Consider the following 16,895-nt stretch of genomic DNA (forward strand, 5'->3'; position numbering starts at 1 on the left):
ATATCGTAATATATATTTCTCCATTGAACAGTTATAGAGAGGATGGAAAATCTCGCAATAGTCATAGGAAGGATGGAAAATCTCGTAATAGTCATAGGAAGGATGGAAAAATCTAAAATTAGATGATCTGGACCGGATGTTCTATCATAGATGGCGTGGTATAATAAATAGGAAATTCCTTAATTCAGCTTTGTTTGGTGAGAATATATTATATAAACGTATTTCTTGAATTCAGAATTGTATTTTGAGTAAATATATTCGAAATTAGTTCCTTTTCAATGATTATTAGCTATATATTAACTTCCGAAACATATGTTTGTAATAAGATTTGATAGCTCAATCGGTATCGTATTGGACTGTGACGCTCGCGGTCCAGGATTGAATTCCCATGGCTGACAACATGTCGGTGGTTTGCGCATAATTGCGATTTTTATAATAATTGGGGGCTCCGCCAAATCCCCCCGCTCAGCAAAACTCAACCACCATATCAACCGGTGGGTGATACATATTTTCGTATCACCCACGGGCTTGCTTACTGTGGGTGGGATTTTGCTTAGCGTACATGTTTGTGCCGTCCTTTATTCAATTATTCATTGTATATATTTCATTTCATACTTAATGAACTTGCTAAAAAACTCGAATAGAAGTTCATTTCATAATATATGTTTGTGCCGTCCTTCATTCATAATCTGAGCTCGCTAAAGACTCGATAGGGGCTCGTCATCCATAATCATCCATAATCTGAGCTCGCTAAAGACTTGATAGGGACTCTTCATTGAAACATCCCGACGAACTCGCTAAAGACTCGATAGGGGTTCTAGGGATAATTTTTTTTTATTTTAAAGATTTATATATTATATGATGAACCATGAAAATATCAAAGACATTAGTCCTGCTATTAAAAAACTAGAAGAAAACGGAATTAATATATCTGATGAACTAAATCCTGAAAAAATAATATCTGATTTTGAAACGTTAAAAGAACTTAAAAATGAAAATAAGTATGTTCTATCATCTCAATATAAGTTCATAAAGCGGATTCAGGCAGCTATGTTTCAGTCACTGGCTATGGTGAACGATGATCAAGTAAATGAATTTATTCCTCTTTCTGTCGCAGTAGAAAAGATCAGGTCGGGATTATCCAGCGAATACGAAACAAAAAAAAAACAATCAGAACCCGCATAAGATACTTAAGAAAAATTATGTCAGCGGGTAACGACCAAAGCAACCCTGAGTAGTAGTATAATTTCCCTCACTGTATATCACATCAGAATTAATTTACATAAAAAATAAAATATTGCAGAATAATAATAAAATAATTTTTGGAAAACTGATTAATTTGCATACTTTTGAGTAGCAACCACCCCATCAAAATTACAAAACTTGATTTGTATACTTTTAAGTGGCAATCACCCCATCAGAATTAATAAATTAATTGATTTGTATACTTTTAAGTAGCAATCGCCCAATCAGAATTAATAAATTAATTAATTTACATAAATAATAAAATATTTCAGAATAATAATAAAATATTTTTTGTAGTATTTTTTTGAAAACTGATTGATTTCTATACTTTTAAGTACCAATTACCCCATCAGAATTAATAAACTGATTGATTTGTATACTTTTGAGTAGCAACCACCCCATCAGAATTAATAAACTGATTGATTTACATAATTTTCAGTACCAACCACTCCATCAGATTGATTCATAAAAAAATAAAATATTTCAGAATAATAATAAAAATATTTCAGAATAATAATACAATATTTTTTTGTAGCATTTTTTGGAAAACTGATTAATTTGTATAATTTTCAGTACCAATTACCCCATCAGAATTAACAAACTGATTGATTTGCATAATTTTCAGTACCAATTGCCCCATCAGAATTAGCAAATTGATTAATTTACATAATTTTAAGTACCAATTACCCCATCAGAATTAGCAAACTGATTGATTTGTATAATTTTCAGTACCAACCACCCCATCAGATTGATTCATAAAAGAACAAAATATTTCAGAATAATAATAAAAATATTTCAGATTGTACAAAATTGATTAATTTGTGTAATTTATCCCATCAGTGATTATATTTATTTATTCTGAAATATTATTTTTTAAGTTGATCGAGTTTAATACAGGAGTGTGTATAATTTAGAATCTGATCTCTGTTACAGATGATCTCGATAATATGTTCTCGGCGGAGCTCATCTAACTGTTCTTGTGTTAATAAGAAATCCTCGCTTCCGTATTCATCAATAACTAAATTAACGTTAAATTGCTCTGTGTTTTGTGAAAACGCTGTTCTGATGGCGTTTTCAAGTGCTTCTTTGTCATGTATAAAAACCCTCACGTGCTGGTACATTATATAATATTTACTGGATTAATTAAGATTTCACATACAAATTTATTACAAGCTCTTCTCCACGCATGTCAATTAAGCGATTAAAGTGATATGTGAGCTTAAAATTTATTCGTGTTAACATATTATTGTGACATCGCAGATACACAGGATTAGTTGGTTCTTGCACGATTAAACTTCCAGGGGAAACTTGTGGTGTAAATGTATATAAAATATATCCTTGTTGAGCCTGATTTGATTTTCCGAGATCTATTTGATAGCAACCATCGACTACGTCACAAATCAGATTGACCACGATCGTGCTGGTTATATTAACGATTCCCGGAGATACGTGCCTGCCGCCGCCATATGGATCATTATTATGTCTAAGAACGGATGGATGTGGTGCTAGTTTTCTCCATGCATCGAGTATTTTAGGAAAATATTCATCAATAACATCATTGACAGATTTTCTCAATCCATCCGGATTATAATCAGGGAACTTAAACGTTACAATGTCAGCTTCGGATATTTTGTACTTGGTTGCGAAAAAACTTCTATTATAACCCGATGATTCAAAAACCATGTTTATGATCCTATTATGAAAATATTCAATGGTATCAGCTATATGATTTAAAATTTCTACTCGTTTAATAATTTCTTCACGCGTAGATGTCAAATCAGACAAATATTCCCGAAAACTATCACGTAAATTGTCTAGTTGTTCTTCGTGATCTGAATTTATGATATGAATGACATTATTGATATTTATATCGTAAAATGAATTACCACCATCAACGTTGTGTAAGAGCCAGTAGTACTCACCAGTTCGCTCGACATGAAATTGATCCCGTTTATCCCATACCCGTTTTTCTATGTTCCACCAGAAACTTGTATAATTCATTTTAATATTATGATGAAAACTTTTCGATGATGTAAAATCATCCCGAGTTGGTTCTGGTGGTCCTTCATACACTGGAGGAACATCTGGCCAACCTAGTACGGATCTTATCGTTGACTGATAAATATCAATGGCATAATCAGGAGAGTGTATCTCAACCGTCGAGGATAGCGTCGGTTCATGAACGTTAATCTATATTTTTGCTTCTTTTCCTGCTATTGATTTTATTCTACGTTGAAATTCCTCATTGATTTGTTCGATCTCATAACTACCAGTGGGTATTCCAACATCTATCCAGTCAGGAGTACCATCTGGTTTGTTCTTGTTAGCAAATACAAGTAAATTATTTGCTGGTGTATCATTAAATGATTTTGATCTGATATTTGGCCAGCTGTAATATACCCGTAATTGCGCTAGTGCAATTTCTTTTACTGGAATTGCAGTAGGAAAATTAATACTAAATTCAGGATTAGTTGAACTTACCGAGATCATCGTTATCTTTGACGGAGTTGTATTAGTCACGATCTGCTGGAGTAATTCTGTCATTATTAGTACTTGTATCTTTAATACCGATACCTTCGTCATATATTTTAGTCATCATTGAAAACTCAAAATCAGATATAATTCCATCACTGAGACTCGCTGATAACAACGAGGATAACTTCAAGTATGCGACCGTCGCTGTATGCAATCTTATCATGTAATCGGATAATTTTTCATTCGTGCAGGTGCATATTTTTTGTGATGATATTAAGCACACCTGCAATAGTTGTTGCTGCTGAAATACAAATAGTTAGAGCTACTGGTGCCATCACTGTCACCGCTGATAATATAACACCAGTTCCAGCAACAACAGCGGATACTGAATAAACAATCACGTCCACGATAACTAATCGTCGTCGATATTTTTGTACTTTTACTGTATATTGTTCGACTCGATCTTTTAGCCCCGCCTGCCATTCACGCGCTTGATTGTATCTGTATTGTGCACCGTCCATATATTTTTATGCAGTAACCAATTGAGGTGTTTCAGCTACAAATTCCAAACACCACCAGTAAGATGTTGCGGTTAATTTCTTATCATCTGCTTCCAGGATAAATATTTCTTCGGTTCCGCTATTTAATATAACAGATACAACCCCGGAAAACCTATCCGTTGAATGACGCCATGGATACGTTGTAAATATTTCAAATTTTGCAGCACTGAACACAGACAAACTGTACACGCCAGTGACTGTTGCGGTATATTTGATAGTTTTATTTTGCTGCGACCATGTTGCGAATCCAGATGATACTGTGTATACGATGTTTTTGATATGTCCGGGAGTTATTCCGGCTGGAATTTTAATCAAATTGGTTTTATTAACGATCTCAGGAATCCCCGCTACGATGTCTTGCTGCGTTCGTTTGATCGTGTCTAGGTTAGTTTTGATATCAGAAAGTTTTATGTCAACGGAGTGGGGAGTACCGAAGAATTCTTCTGCGGTTCTTTGATGGTTTCTGCGAAATCTTGCAAAAGCGCCCACGTGAACGTCATACTCGGCTCGCAGCGTGGATAATTTACCATCTACGGTGTCGACGTATTTTTTGTTGCTGCATCTTCGTCGGATGTTGGATCTCTTAAAACTACTATTTTATTTCCGTTCATGCTGAGTTCACCCGTCATTGTGTCACCGGTATTTTTCACGCGATTAGCAACGCTTCTTGTAATTTCATCTCTAATTGTTGTAAACGATATACTTGAATCTTTGATTCTACCACCGTCAGTAAACACAGGAATATTATCTGTAACTGCACCAAGCACTCGTCGAACTATATCATACCATCTGATGTTGCTCGTTTTTAGTTTACCATATCGATCTTGAAAAATAACGACCTCATCTGGGTCAACTCCAGCCAGGCTCAAGATATCAGCGAGTTCATCTTTAGTCGCATACTTCGACAGATCAACATCGGATTTTATTTTCTTACTAGTAGAAGATCTTCTTCCGTAAATATCAACCATTATATTTTAAGATCCAAGACCTGTTTAAAACGCTTTACGCGCAACGAAGCGGTTGCTTGTATAATCATGCACGACTTTATGTGGCGGTTTGGATGATTTTGATATAGCGTTAAGTACATTAATTACTTCACGGCCGCATATTGGCGGATCTGTCATTGTTTGTGTGGGTACCGTTGAATACCAAACTTTACAACCAGAGGTTCTTGCGTGAAGTGGTGCGACATACTTGATAAATTCAACAGGTGGAGCTAACCCGTACGAATCAAAATAAACGATTCCACGTTGATCAACCGCGTATGATACCCAATGAGTACCGGGTCCTGAATTTGAGTCGAGATTAATAATACCTGTTTCGAGTTTGTTTGGTTGTTTTGGCAATTGATCTCGCATAAAAACACCTCTAAAGTTTTTTATTTTTAATTTTTTAGCAACATCAAGTAAATCAAAATTTGATGCCGGAACATCTAACGAAGTGATCCTGGGAGCCTCAGACCTCTCCCCCAGCGAGATCCCGGTAATCTTAGACCGCGTCCCTTTTTTTGTATCCATTTCCTGTTGCTTTCTTTAGAGCCATTTCAGCAGCGGTTCCAACAGCACCTAACGCGGCTGCTTTTGCTACGGCTGGAGCAGCAGCAGCTATTAACGCTGAAATAGCCGCGAGAAGTGGAAATATGCCACCCATTTTAACCATGTCTTTATTGGCGCTCGGAGAAAGACGTAATTGAACTCCAGTTTTTGATTCTAGGGCTTTATTGAAATGTTTAATCTGATTATTTGTCAACGATAATTTGTTTGGACCACCACCCATCTGATCTCGTTTTAGTGATATTTTAGTTCCGCATTTGCTGGTGGTTTTTGATTGAAGCTTTTTGACCTGACCGGGAGTCAGAGTAACATTAACATGACTATACGACATTTTTATATAAATAATATTTTTCTGAATAATTAAAGATTTTCCACTGGTGCATCAACGACTCTCATTCGACCACTACCACCTTCAAGTAACATGGCTTTATCGCTAAGTATGACCGCGATTGCTCTGTAGAAGGCACCTGGTGGGTTAGTAACACGAGCTCGAAAGTGTATATCAACGACAGACTGTTTGGACAAATCAAGATGTTCCAGTGAAAAATAATAAATCGGATATAGATTTGAAAAATCTAATTGTGATATTTGCAAACCAGTATCTATATTTTGATCACGTCCCATGAATGACATTAAACGATGATATGCACGCGCTACATGATTTTGATCAAAATTTAACAATATATCTTCAGCTGGTTCTTGATGTCCATTTATCCGTAAGGAAACTTCATTAACTCCAAGATTGTCAAATATCATATGTGAATGTTCTTGATTATTTGTCCGGTCATTATTTTGCAGCGCAATGAAAATATGTCGTGGTGAAGAAACACCCTGTTGTGATGCTATATTCCATGTAAATAAAACATTAACATTACTTTGAATAGCATCTGTGGTTACTGTTAACCATGATAGCAATGATTTACCACCTGAATCCGTAAAAGAAAGTAATTTTTGTTCCTCAGTAATTGATGGAGTCATTACTGGCATCCACAATGAAAGTTTTGATATATTTACTTTACCATCAGCAACACCAGCACCTTGCCAGATTGCATCATTATCATCACCTTTCCTTACGAGCACAATTGTGTGTTTAGCTCCAAAGACGACCTTTCTAACATTTCTGCAAAATCCAAAGATGTGAGATAATGAAATTGCACATGAAAAATTTATATGATCTCCTGACAACGTCGCTCGACGTGTTGCAAACCCTAAGTTGTAAGTCGCATTAACACTTCCTATAATATCAAAAGCAGCACCTGGTCTGTCTGCGTGCTCAAAGTCAGCCGGTTGTGGATCAGATGCAGTATCTCGTGGTGTCCGTATTTTAATATACTGAACATGATCAGCGTGGTTAGTAATATCTTTAGCAAACATCATTGTTGGACCGGCTGATCTTGTGTAATCATCAGAATGTCTCGCTAGACCAATTATTGTAGCAACATCAACATCCTTCTGAATCGATTCGATATTTTTTCCATCAATCATGTATGTGGCGCTATCAAACAACGCCATAATCCCGTTGTTGACAAAACCAACACGCAAATTAGCATCATATGGCGTATTAGCTATAACATTCGTTACAAGTCTACCTTCTACTTCAATAAACGCCTCAGCGGGCAAGAAATATCTACTTGTATCATGAACCTGTAATTCGATTCTCCCCCGCTGATTTGGTTGTCTTGCGTCATAGGAATAAAATTGATAATCACGTACAGATTCATACTTAAGGACAGGTGCCTCCATATCAAATGCTGGGTCTGATTCGCGCTTGAACATTTTATTATAATTACCATTTTTCCAAATGATGATCTAAATCATCGTCGACGAAGACCGCTTCCTGCTATTAAATTTGCTGTTATATTTTTTTCTGCTTCTTCAGATAATTCCGCTAGTTTTTTATTTGCAGCCTGATTGGGTCCTTGATCTGCTATCAAATTTGATGTTATATTTCTTTCTGCCTCTTTAGATAATTCCGCTAGTTTTTTATTTGCAGCCTGATTTATTATTTTACTTACGTCTGCGGGCATCACCTCAGTACTTGGTAATTTTACCGGTTGTTGTTTTCGTCGCAATAATCGTGCTAGTCTATCTTTGATCGCCGAGAACGCCTTACCAGCAACATTGACAATTGCTCCAGGAGCTTTTTCACGAACGATATCGATAGCTTTCATCGATAATTGTTTTGCAACAGGTACTGCTTTTGGAGCTATCCTTGTAAATAATCCCTGAATAACATCACCAAGTCCATCTCCGTAAGTAGCTCTGTAGATTGGTAATCGTGAGTTTACCGCTCTGACCTGTACGAGTTTACGATGATTATTATGTATGATCATCTTTTTTAATTTACCATTTATTTAACAACTAGTCATCAACAAGTTCATCGATAAGTTCTCGGTAAACTCCGATATCCATAATACCACCTTGAAATAATCGCCGACAAATATCAGCTGCTTCATTAATTATTTCTGGTGAATTATTTCCGGCACGTTTTCCTCCTACGAGAACTTCTAACCGTGACACATCATTAATGATATTATCAGGACATAAACCAGATCCTGTTTTAGGTTCATCTTGATGTGTTTTAAATACTGGTGGTTGCATCACCGGATAAAGTACTTCAGTGGTGACCGGGGGTATGTCAGGTGAGTCACTTACTCGAAATCCATGTTGTGAATCTACCGGTGAATATGTCATTGCCGGCGCAGAAATTTTTTTTACGTTGTAAAGGTGGAGGAAGTTGATACTGGGATAGTTGTTCTTGTTGTTTCAGTCTTTCTCTATGAAGTCTTTTTATTTCTTTATTAAGATTTTTATATTCTGGACCTCTAGCTTGTTTTTTGTTGTAATATACGCGATATCTATATATTTAATAAGATTATCATCATTTACTTTTTCATAACGGGATTTTAAAATACTAGATTTATTAAAAGTATATTTAATATTACTTTGGGTAATTGTTCTTCTTTAGTATTTCTAATTTCTTCAACAACACCTTTCCTAAATTTTGCAATCAATTCTACGTTTTTTTCTACTAGTTCGGGTTCAGGTGCATGTTCTTTTTGCACGTCGGCGACTTCAGTACGAAGTTTTCCAATACTTTCAAGTATTTCCTCACCAACAGGTGGAGGTTGAGCTGCAGCTATATCAGTTGGAAGATCTCGTAAAATCCTTTTTGTTTGTTTAGTTCTTCTTGCTATTTTTTCGGTTTGTTCTGCTGTTTGTTTTGATACCGGAAGAAGATCTTCTTTGATGACAGTTGCAACTTGTTCAGTAGCTGCAGTGACGGGTTTAAACAGTTTTTTAGTTTCTTCTTCGTACTCAACTTGTGCTTCTTGCTGCGCTTGTAGATTTTTTCTAAATGAATCTCGCACGGGAAGAAATTTTTTAATTGCTTCTAATCGTTCTCGTGCTATTCTTGCAGTATGAGATTCTGGATATACCATTATTTTTAATATAACAATTTTTTAATTAATAGCAGCAGAGAGGGTCCTGTCTACAATTCTGTTTGGGACAAACAATAATCGTAGACGTGGTATTGACCTCTATGAAGGGTCACTATTTTTTTTTCGTCTAAAAAACGTACGTGACGCGTTAAGTGGTCTGATCGCCCTCTCTGCTGCTACCTGCCTTTATAACTATTGAACTAAGACACCACATTGAAGCAAAACTCACGTGTATTGACAATACACCATTAATGCCCCCCCCCCCTTAATATTTATCAGTTTTTACCAGTCATGTCACCAGTTCTGCTTGTATTTTTTTTTCTTCTAAATTGTGATGCAGACGATTTGTAGACATCGTGCTAGGCACGATTTTATGGTTGAAAAGAACTTCCTAAAAATGGACTGGAAATTGGTATGGTTTTGACGGGATTCAATCGCATACTTTAATTTGTACATGTAAAGGAAATCTACGATCTATTTTGTTTACCCTGAATAGAGTTATCCTTCAATTTATTTTTATATGCAAGGCCATGACATGTTTACAATGAGGTTATTACAAAGACATGTTACGCATGGTGTCATCCCTGAACATAAATGTAAATGACGCACCAATAGTACATGTCATGTGTACCCTGTGGCGTTAGCAATCGAATCAGTGTATCGTTATCTAGACTGCATTATTCCACGGGTCATTGTTCAATCTGCAATAGTGATCTCCGTTGAAGTAAGATTCAGGTATTGAATACTTAAGCAGTAGAACAAATGCATACGTAAGAGAGAGAGAGAGAGAGAGAGAGAGAGAGACTGCCTACCAATTTCTTTTAGATACTCATCCAAATTCTCATTGGTCTGCAGAACCCACACACCAGCAAGCTGCTTCTGGATTTCTGCAAGCGCCATAATTACTTGAGGCCTATAAAAATATCGTCTGAATCAATGTTATTCTCGATTTCGACATTCCGAAATCGCGTTGAAAACCGGATCTCGTTTCCGCGAGATAAATCCGTGAAACATTGTTATGTATATACATATATACATAACAATGTTTCACGGATTTCAAATCCCCTGATATTTATAAAGCTTGCACTTGTTGGCATTAATTTGTTATTTTACTTTAATTTTCTTATGCAATAAGTTGCATGAATACAAATGTTATTGGTTCCTACTGAAACTGATAACCTCGGCAGCAATACAAGGCAAGAAATTAAACTCCAAAATGCATTTTACTCGCATGAACAACGTGTATAGATTTGCTAAGATTGTTCCGTCGTTCTTTTCATTTTATATTCTTTTTAATAAATATTAATTCATGCACTGTAACATATCTCTTAAAGTTTCCAGTTTCTTTCCAAGAAAATCTTTCGACAATTCATACTATCAACAGATAATGATTATATCTTGGGTAGCCTTTTAAATTTAATTTATGGCTATGGGTCATTGTATATATATATATATATATATATATATATATATATATATATATATATATATATATATATATATATATATATATATATATATATATATATATATAATAATATAATATAATATAATATAAAAAGTAAAAAGAAATATCGGCTCTTTTTATACAATTTACTCATGCAGTCTAAGAAATTAAAATGACCAGCGAAGCTAGCAGTTGGTTTTGTTTTTTTTTTGGTCAAGTGCACATATGAAGTAAGACCAAACTGTATACTCTATAACCCAAATTACACCCATCAATCATACGCCAAAATAAAGAGAATTGGAAGTTCTTTTAAAAATACATAAGATGTATAAGTTTGTTTTTAAATAGCAAGTATAACTAGTGAGGAAAACCAAATATAAACGGAATATACCGAGTCAAAAAATCAGCGGTCAAATATATTTTAATCTATTATTTAGAAACCGAGTGAATGATTGCTGGGATAGATATCTTCTAAAGATGTTACAAAAACAATATATAAAAACTAAACAATATCCAAATTCTTCGCCTAATGAAATGAAACTTTGAGGTATATCTTTAGAGAATATACGTAATCCCGCTTTAGCGGGAAAAGTACAAGATTTAAGAAAGAAACAACTAATTTTAAGTATTAAAGTAATGCAAAATTAAGAAGAAAAAATTGGCCATTTGAAAATTTTAAAGTGACACCAAGAAACGTTGATTTGCCGAATATTTCTAAATATTAATTTCGAACGAAACAAATACTATATTTCAATTAAAAATAATTCAATTTAACTGCTGCTGCTACACTATTCTTGCAAATTTGTGCCGATCCATCTCAGGGATATCACAGTCCTTAAAGATTCCTTTTTCACAACAACAACAATAATAACATTTCATAGACTCTAATGTGAGTCTGACTTCATCGCGACGCGCCTCGGTAGCTTGTCTTCTCATCATCACCCATAATTTAACGGAAATAACTCCCTTGCTTCTTTATTTTACATCGAGATGTGTTACCTTTCTTTCCTTCGTTTTACCTTGGTTTTGTTTGTTTTTGTTACAGAGTAAGATTTATTGTTTGCATTCGTCTTCTGCTTTCATTTTTAAAATTTCTAGGAGAGAGAAGACTACTTTATAAACGGGCTCGGTCACCTCTTTTGGTGATGTGGGGTTGGGGGTTGGGGATCTTCTAGCTACGATGTCGTAGCCTCAACTTGATTTGTTGTGGTTGTGTCCACGAGGTAGGAGTAGGCGTACTAATGTTAATACTAGTGATCTTCTAGCATGCCAAGGTGATTTTCGGCTCATCAAGCACACACTATATTCCCTAGTCGGAGTCATATATCCAAACCCTAACACCCCCACCCCCCACCCCGTGGCTATACTTCGTTCCTCCTTCGTTTGCTTGAAATTATCTGCTACAACCCTGACGGCATGCACACAGAACAACGAGAAGCATTGTATGTTTGGTACCAACTCCACTCGTTGGACCATTTTGACTTTCAAGAAGAAATGTTGAAATATTGTGGATCCTATGTGGACATTAGGACGGTGTTGTGAAAAATTTTCACAATTATTTCTGGATCAGAGATGTGACGATCCCTTAAAGGAAGCGTCTATCATTACAAAATCGTGTGGATTAGTTTACTGATAAAAGTTCATGCCTGAGAACAGACTAACCATCATTCCATCAAAATCCTAATTCTCTGTCATCCATATTATGTGGTGTTGTTGAGAGTGGCAATTGTCTTAAACGTTATTCCAAAAAAGTCTCGGAGTGTCAGGGAATTGTGGGGGGTAAAAATTGTATGCATTATAAATGAGCAAAATGTACTCTTGTTTTGTTGCCGCGTACATTGTTCCCCGAAGTGGGTGGGGGTATTTGTACCAGCGTTGTTTCTTGTTTTTGTTTTTGTTTTCTTCAAAATACTGAGTTCGTATTAGCAACGGCTGCACGCGCAAACTTGGATTTCTTACTCAACAAACTGGTCAAGGGTTCGGCAAAATTTCCGATAATATCCAGCCACAGCTAAAACCGCATCAGTTGCTCTTTACTGATAGGTACTAGAAATTCAGTGATACTTTGCCTTTAATTTATATAGGCTTAATTTGACCATAATATGTCCTAAAATGTGACAAAAACTGGGCAAAACTCACTTTTTCGTGAATTAATTGTCAGATATACATTACTGAGCCTCAAACAATTTCCGATATGGTTTCCATGTGTTCTTTCGATGTGTCGTTATAGATGATGACGTCATCGATGTTAACTTCACAATTATATAGATCAGATGTTATCATGTTAATTAAATGCTGGAATGTTGAAGGAGAATTGTTAATACCAAACGACATTATTTTATTTTAATGAAGTCCTTCTGGAGTTGCAAATGCCGATATTTCTTTTGGTCTTTCCATAAGTGGAATTTTCCAGAATCCATCTAAATGGTTAAACTTGGTGACATAATTTGCATTTCCAATTTTGTCAACGCAGTCTTCTATTCCTGGAATTGGAAATGAATCTGATTTGGTGATACTATTGACTTTTCTATAGGCAGTACATACATATACGGAAAGTATTATCTGGTTTAGACACAAGAACACATGAACTCCAATTACTTTTCCTGGGTTCTTTGAAATCATTCTCTATTAAGTACTGAATTCTTTTTGTTTCTCAGACATTCCTGCTAGAGAGGAGTCACCCTGTAAGGATGCTGTAGAATAGGTGTAGAATCTTTAATTTCAACGTCATCGTGGATTTAATTGTTCTTGTTGAAACACCTGAAAAAAAGTGCACATAATAGTTGGTTTATTTAACTCTTTTCTTGTCGTGGTCGAGACTGTTTAACAATTCTGAGTTCAGACGATTGGTTAAACCAAAGTCACTACAGTAAGATTGCATTCCATCGTTGCATCATCAGCATGTTTGACAGATACAACTAAACTGACTGAATAATTAACAGGGTTATCTCTACCAAAATACTGCTTTTAATTTATTTATATTCCAAAGTTGGTTTCTGCTTCCGCCACCCTGGGGTAGTAAGGATATTATTAGGTCATTTATTTTCGTTTTAATTGTATAAGGGCCATAATATCGAGCCCTAAGAGGATTTTGAGGTCAAAGGACAACCGCACAGATCAGATATGTTTTATATTATTTTCCTTTCTCTAGGGTGGGAGTAGGAGTAGGTATGGAGTGGGTTGGTAGTACTGTTGTTGTTGTTGCTGTTCATGCAGCGGACCAATTAACAATTTCTTATTAATTCATCGCCTCATTAGGATATTTCTAGTTAAAGATAGTGCCATGGGAGACGCTCCGGGTTTTGCTTTAAGGACAACACGTTTGAAAGTAGTTCGAAAGAACTGTTTCAACACCCGAGAAAATAAAGGTATGGCAGAAATATGATAGAGAGGGGAAGCTAAGGATTAAACAAGAAAATCGCATTTACCCCCTGAAATACCAAGAAAAAAGAAAATGTTGGAGGAAAACCACCATCTTCGTATTCCATCCAGATTTTCCTCCAGTAGGTAAAATCAATAAAAATCACTGGTGCACTGTTGAAGCATGCAAAATTCTCGAGCCGATTTACCTTAATAAACACGTTGTAACCCAACACAAATCAAAAACATTGAAGAGTCATCCTTGTCAGAGAGGAACTCAATTCACCCATAAACCAAATTCCCATTCCCTGTACTGACAAAAAGGTGAAACGCTTTCGAGTAAAAAAAGAACACTTGTACATTTTCCAGCATAGTTAAGCTGAACATTCATTGCACTTTTATTAAATGTAAAGTAAACATTGTGGTCTATAGCATCACATGCAGGGCATACGCCTCCAGTATTTTGGAGAGATGGAGAAAACAAAAGGAACGAACCTACACAGCTCTGACTTGATGATGAAAAAATTGGAAAGAAGCCCTTTGGCAGAACGTCATTCCCTGGCCATATTTTCATTGAGATTCTGTTGATCTGAATTACTAATAACCTCAACTGCAGTCTGTGATTGAGGAAATTAAAGCAACTACTAGATTCGCCATCAATGGCACACAAACCCAGCGATTTGAAACAGAAAAAAAAATAACAGGAATCTTTACGAACATAGATTATGACGAAGACGACGAGGACCATGATGATCCAAAAGGTGCACAAATAAGATTCCACAGATTGCATTCTGTCAATAACACATCCGAGACAACATTTATGAAAGGACATGTATGTGCCTACCATAGATGGAGTAATACTTGCCGCCGTGCTTGAAACGATTTCCTTTGTTCTGCATCATTCCTCACAGTTTCTTTCAATCGGTGAAGATAAACGTGGCGTGGTTCTACATTAGCGAATTTTTGTCCTCTGATAAATATATGGATTTCCTTTTATACAGCATTTAAAAAATAAGTTGAAATTTTACTTTGGTCTATGTTTTTTGTTGTAGTACGTGTTTGCGTCTTCTTAAGTGTTTGTCTTTGAGAAAGGGACTATTTCCTTAAAGCTCAAAGGACAGCTTCCTCAAGTTTTACACGAAACACAATCGCGATCTCTAGGTAAACCATATATATATATATATATATATATATATATATATATATATATATATATATATATATATATATATATATATATATATATATATATATATATATATGTGTGTGTGTGTGTGTGTGTGTGTGAGTGTATGTATGTATGTATGTATGTATGTATGTGTGTGTGTGTGTTGAGAAAGAGAGAGAGATACGCCCAAAGTGCAGTATCATCTCACGAGATTTGATCAAAACATTTTGTTCGCTCCATTATTTACATTTATAGACAATAAAAAGTTATGATCTGTTGAATAGTTGTATTCAAAACGTTGTTTCAGAGAGTGACGCGTTCTCTACACTAGAAGGCAATTAAATCAACCTCAGGATTTACATAACAGAGGCCAATAATGTTGTATAATCACATGAAAACGATAAAATTGACCGTTCTCTCAGCTGCACAAAAAACACACACTGTTCACTATTTATACCAACCCGCATGTCCCACACGTACAAAATAGAAGTTATGGTTTGGTTCAAAGCTTATGGGAGGGAACAAAAACGTTTTGTGAATTTTCATGCATTTCTCTATAGTCTGACTAAACATTCTCGTTTGTTTGTACCCCCCTACCGATTTCAATAATGGAAACATTTAATGTTATAAAAAGTGCAACGAACTTAGTCAATTCATTCACTGATTTACAATTTCTAACCTGACTGTTAGTATAGTGTCCCTAACACCGTGATCGTCTGCGCGTTTCATGCTTAACGAAGTTTTCAATATAATAGACGGACATTTCCGAGATCCATTTCCAGTTCCTGGACAAGTCCATTTCCAGCAAAGGGGTGTGTACGTGATTACAGATGTACATTCATGTCGTCTGCTTCCGATATGGACAGTGTCGAATAAAGCAAAGGAAAAGAATCACAAAAAATTTGCCTTTCATGTGGATTTAACAAGCGGTTTAATTTCTATGTTCATGTGTAATTTAAGGGATAGAATTCCAAACTCTCAACGTAATGGTAATTTACGGAATTATCAGGCAGTTACTTAATATGATGAATAACATCATTATGTTGTCTGATGGAAATAAACTAGCCCATAATGTACACAATATGGCGCCGTGTTAGTATGGAAAGTCCGTTACGCATGAAAGGTGCAGGGGATGCCACTATTAGTGCCAATCTGGTCACAGTCAGATTAGAAATTATAAATCAATGATTCAATTGACTTAGTTCTGTCCACTTTTTTATCACATTAAACGTTTTCGTTATTGAAATCGGTGTGGCGGTACAAACAAACGGGGATGTATATTCAGACTATAGGTCGTCATCCCTGCAGTCGTCACAGAAACGAAGTAGACTAGATAATCTTGTACTTTTTTCATTTGAAACAGATTATGTAATAAAGAAGATTGACTAATTAATTTTTTTTCTTCGACTGACTAATTAAATTGTCATATGGCAGTTATGGGCATTACTGATATAAATTACTGGAAATCTCCACTCTACGCCCCACACCTTCAAAGCAAGGTGCATTTTCCGCGCAATGAATGTTTGCATATTACTGTCTGCTGTGTGTGTGTGTGCGTGCGTGCGTGTGTGTGTGTGTGTGTGTGTGTGTGTGTGTAAATGAATATTCAGTAGAAATTACAATATTATCAACAGGAGTATTTTT

At 35.6% G+C, this 16,895-nt stretch overlaps 1 protein-coding gene across 2 annotated transcripts in view; it reads right to left on the reverse strand.

The window, feature by feature from the left end:
* Nucleotides 1–10,251, reverse strand: part of LOC149779608 (fatty acid-binding protein, adipocyte-like) — a 30,934-nt gene extending 20,683 nt beyond the window's left edge. Inside the window, exon 1 of one of the 2 annotated variants that reach the window (XM_089940385.1) lies at nt 10,089–10,251. In XM_089940385.1, the coding sequence (XP_089796511.1) occupies nt 10,089–10,176 (88 nt within the window). In that variant the 5' untranslated portion in view covers nt 10,177–10,251. The remainder of the gene's footprint in view (nt 1–10,088) is intronic. The other variant, XM_089940386.1, reaches the window with a different exon arrangement.
* Between the last annotated feature and the right edge of the window lie 6,644 nt (nt 10,252–16,895).

This window comes from Sinohyriopsis cumingii, chromosome 17, assembly GCF_028554795.1.
Source record: "Sinohyriopsis cumingii isolate HCF-2022 chromosome 17, ASM2855479v2, whole genome shotgun sequence".
Lineage (NCBI taxonomy): Eukaryota > Metazoa > Mollusca > Bivalvia > Unionida > Unionidae > Sinohyriopsis > Sinohyriopsis cumingii.